This window comes from Morone saxatilis, unplaced genomic scaffold, assembly GCF_004916995.1.
Source record: "Morone saxatilis isolate NCDOM2014 unplaced genomic scaffold, NCSU_SB_2.0 Contig23, whole genome shotgun sequence".
NCBI lineage: Eukaryota > Metazoa > Chordata > Actinopteri > Moronidae > Morone > Morone saxatilis.
Genome location: NW_023339796.1, coordinates 7,523,967 through 7,527,935, shown reverse-complemented (window position 1 = coordinate 7,527,935; position 3,969 = coordinate 7,523,967). Strand labels below are relative to the sequence as shown.

The following is a 3,969-nucleotide window of genomic DNA, read 5'->3' as shown; positions in this document are numbered from 1 at the left end:
CAGATAAGGTAAATTACATAATGTCTTATATTAAGAACAGTATTTATCCTGTTGAGCTGCTTACCAAAGTTCATTTTACGATGAGTTGAAAAAAAAAGCGGCTGTTTCTAGTTAAAAGGTCTCTGGGAAACAGGTTAGTAAGTGGTCCTTGAGGCTTGAGCATTTAGTTGGTCAGAAGTATGAAGCGTTACGTTTGGTCTCGTAAGTTGTGGTAATGGAGCCATTTGCCGGTTTGCAAGGACAAGCTCGGGGCAACCTGCAGCGAGGCACACCCGAGATACATTTGTTGCCGTCGTAATCATGAAAGTTTGTTAGCCTTTGAAGGACGTGCTTTGCGTTCGCATAGTAATTTGCATTAAGAGGCACAAGCAACGGCCTGAACGAGCAGGTGATCCTTACTATAACTAACGCATGGGAGACAACATGAGGCCAGAGCATTACGCCATGAATACCAGCAAGGACACGAGTGGAAGGACGTGCAGATTTGTAGCGCACTCGGAGAGGTTGACGCGTGGTCTACCTGTAAAAGCATACAAAGCTGACAGTAAACCACCATTCCTGAACAAAACAGAAAGAACTTCGCAGAGCAAAACAAGAAAACGACAAACAAACACAGAGATATGGCAGAACAATGGCAAGCGGCTCTAAAATCATGCATAAGCAGACCACAAAATTAAAAAAAGAAACTCCAGAGACACTTGTCCCTTCTACCACAGCAGTGTCGCTAGGAGAACAAAATCCACAAATAACACCTCAACCAGCTCACTGAATTTACTCTTATATTATTATTCTTATTCCTATTATTACAACAATAGTGTTTTACTATTTGATCATTCATTGACTGTTTATGCACCAGCCTCCACTTACAGGTGCCCACAGGAGGAGTTGTATTGACTAATACATTAATGAATGCTCATATCTAGTTACAACTACATAACAGTGTTTTATAAATCATTTATTAGATGTTTATATGCTGCTTATAAATGCTAAATAAGGCCCGCTTTAAAGTAAAACTACTGACTATAATTTAATAATTAAATAGTTTTTTTTTAGTTTAGTTTTGAACATACATTATAGAAAAGACTATCAACCATTTTCTTTATCTGGGAGCAAAGAGAAGTTGAATTTCAGAACATGAAATTTCACTTTAACCTGTCGTTTCTGGAGCATGTAGCTAATATGAGCTAGTTCTAAAGCTTATAAATTGAATGGATACACTGGAAACTGAACTTTCACCTGTTTCAGCTCTTGTTGTTGTTGTTGTTGTCGTTGTTTCACAAGGTGGTAATGGAAGGAAGTAGTGGTTTATTTTATTTTAGCATTGTGGGTGGGACTTTCTCACTCAGCATTTGCATTTGTATCCAGTCTAAAGGGATGACAGTTTTCAGTATATCTGGTCTACATAGCCTCGCTCCACAGTGCAGTACCTCTCAGATCTCTTCTGGCTCAGACCTTCTGGTTGTCCCAAGAGTGAAATCTAAAGTTAGTGAAGTGGCTCTTTTTATGGTCGTAGCTCTTGGAATATGTCACCAGATTGCATCAGATGTGCTCCAACATAAACACTGTTCAAAGGCAGACAGAAAAGATTCCTTCTCCCTTGGATTGTAATGTGCTCTAAAATATATTACAAAGAACGTTTAATTTCTGGATCGGTGTGGTAAAGTGGAATATGTTTGTAATTAAGCATGACCGTCATTTACTGACCCATTGGTGGCTCGTCGTGGCCCAGCACTCTGCGGCTGTAGTGGTGTTTGAGCAGCGCTCCGAACATCTCGGGACTCATCTCCGCCTCCCTCCGCAGAGACACGTTGGGAGCCACCATCTTATCGTATGTGTACAGGTAGTAACTGCGAGAGAAACAGAGATAAAGAAAAGAAAGAGATTTAAACACTGAACAGCCTTCATATGTAGATAAATCTAACTAATGTTAACCCTAGAACCAAATGCTGAACATTTTAAGTCAATTTAATTAAATTCCAAGCCTGATAATTAAGTACGTAATGAATCAACCATCTGTTTCGTCGACAGCAGCGTCACCTTTCACATACTTCTCTCTTTGCAGTAAAGATCGTAAAAAGTTACGAGATATGGACTTTGCAGTGCTGATATACATAAAGCAACATATACTCCTGCAATAACTTCAATGGCCCTTTTACCTCTACAACAGTAAAACACAGCTGAATCAGAGCAATAGAACAACAGTCATTTGGTGGCTATTTTTGCCTATCCCATCTAAAGACAGGAGCTGTGAACACAGTGTGGAATATGAATATTTCTTATCATGTGTTTACAGGATTTCAGCCTAAACAGACCTACGGCTTATCACAAATGTCCAGGTAGTGCGTACAACTGAGAGAGAGATAGTGCCTGGAGATGCACTGAAGTCACTGAGCCAACACTATCTGTCTATTCCTGGCTACATAGCGGGGAGGGAGGGAGGGAGAGAGGAGAGAGAGAGAGAAAGAGAAAGAGACTGAGCGAGAGAAAGAGAAAGAGACTGAGAGAGAGATGGAGGAGAGGAGAGCTTTGAACCCCTCCCCCACCAGCAGTCCCCTCCAGACAGAGCTGGAGCTGTGAACTAGGTTAAGCATGACAGCTCAGTGGGGCTCTGCCTGAAAAACTACAGCACTACAAACCGAGCCTCGCTTCCTGTCCTCTGGATGGGAACGAAGCACTGCCTGCGCGCCTGACTGGGAATCTGAAACTCCGTCACATGAAACGCCTGAGATGTGATTGAATAATGTAAGCTGGCCTTGTATGTGACAAGTGTACCGCTAATGGATGTCGGTAGTAACTGAAATACGGCGTTAAGTGGAAGTCTAGCACGACATTCGGCCGTGGCACTTCATTGTTATTAACGCTGCAATGCAAACAGACACGCTCCAAACTGGTCTGCGCAAGTCCTGACTGGTTTGAGAGAGTGGCAGTCATGTGATGCTGCTGGGAGGCGATCAAAACTTTAATCCTGCCAGTTTGTCTGGCCCAACGTCTGCGTGCCGCCACACAGTCAGTCAAGGCTGTCACATGTACGCCATGGCGCCATAAACCATCTAATTCCAGTTTATAATCTGGGTCAGATTACTGTGTGAGCCATCAGAGCGCCATATCCAAACAGGACAGATGGAGGGAGGAGGAGAGAACTGAGGGCTTTGGGAAGAAAAGGGAAAGTAAGGAGGGAGAGGAGGCACACGTGACGAAGGTGATAAGGCTTTAAATGCCAAACATTGTCTGGTTTCAGCCTCTCAAATGCAATGATTTTATATCTTTGTAAACTAAATAACTTTGGGTTGACATTTCTATTTCTCTGTATTTTTATAACCAATCCAAAAACAATCCATAGATAAGTCCATAACAAAAATAACTGTTAGTTGCAACCCTAAAAAAAGGTGTATCATTGTTTAATTAAAGTGAATCAGGTGTAGTACCTGGGATGGACCAGGGTGGGGTGTCCTGGCTCCTCCTTGATGTCCGAGAAAAGAGGGTTGAACACCAGAGTAGGTGGAGATGTTTTCCCCTGTGAAAAACACACACACACGCATAAATATCACGGACCGCAGCAACACTTGTCTTTTAAGCTATTGTGTTTCGGCTACAAAGCCACAGAATGGCATCATCCATCCACATTTATTGATCTCTGCATATCATTTTGCAGCCAAATAGATGAATTATCACAATGGCAATTTGGCAACACACACACACACACACACACACTCACGCACGCGCACACGCACACGCATACATGAAGAGACGCAGAAGGAGGAGAAGGGAATGTGCTGTACTGCATATGGCGCTCTTGGAGCCATAATCTAATAAAGCTAATGTATGCATGCATACATGTGGATGAGGGATCATCCATCAGGAATCAGCCGAGAGTGTGACAGTGTGTGTGTGGGTGTGTGTGCGTGCATGTGTTGGATAAAAAAAGATAATCATGATAAAGAGCTTCTTCCCTGTGTGTGTGTGTGTGTG

The 3,969-nt window shown here is 42.6% G+C and overlaps 1 protein-coding gene across 1 annotated transcript in view; it reads right to left on the bottom strand.

Annotated features, from left to right (window-relative positions):
* The window catches only part of LOC118334468 (ski-like protein), a 22,844-nt gene that overhangs the window by 4,561 nt on the left and 14,314 nt on the right, over nucleotides 1-3,969 (bottom strand). The window contains exons 5-6 of the mRNA XM_035670384.1: nucleotides 3,426-3,514; nucleotides 1,705-1,847 (exon numbers count right to left, since the gene is read on the bottom strand). Coding sequence (XP_035526277.1) covers nucleotides 1,705-1,847; nucleotides 3,426-3,514 — 232 coding nt within the window. The remainder of the gene's footprint in view (nucleotides 1-1,704; nucleotides 1,848-3,425; nucleotides 3,515-3,969) is intronic.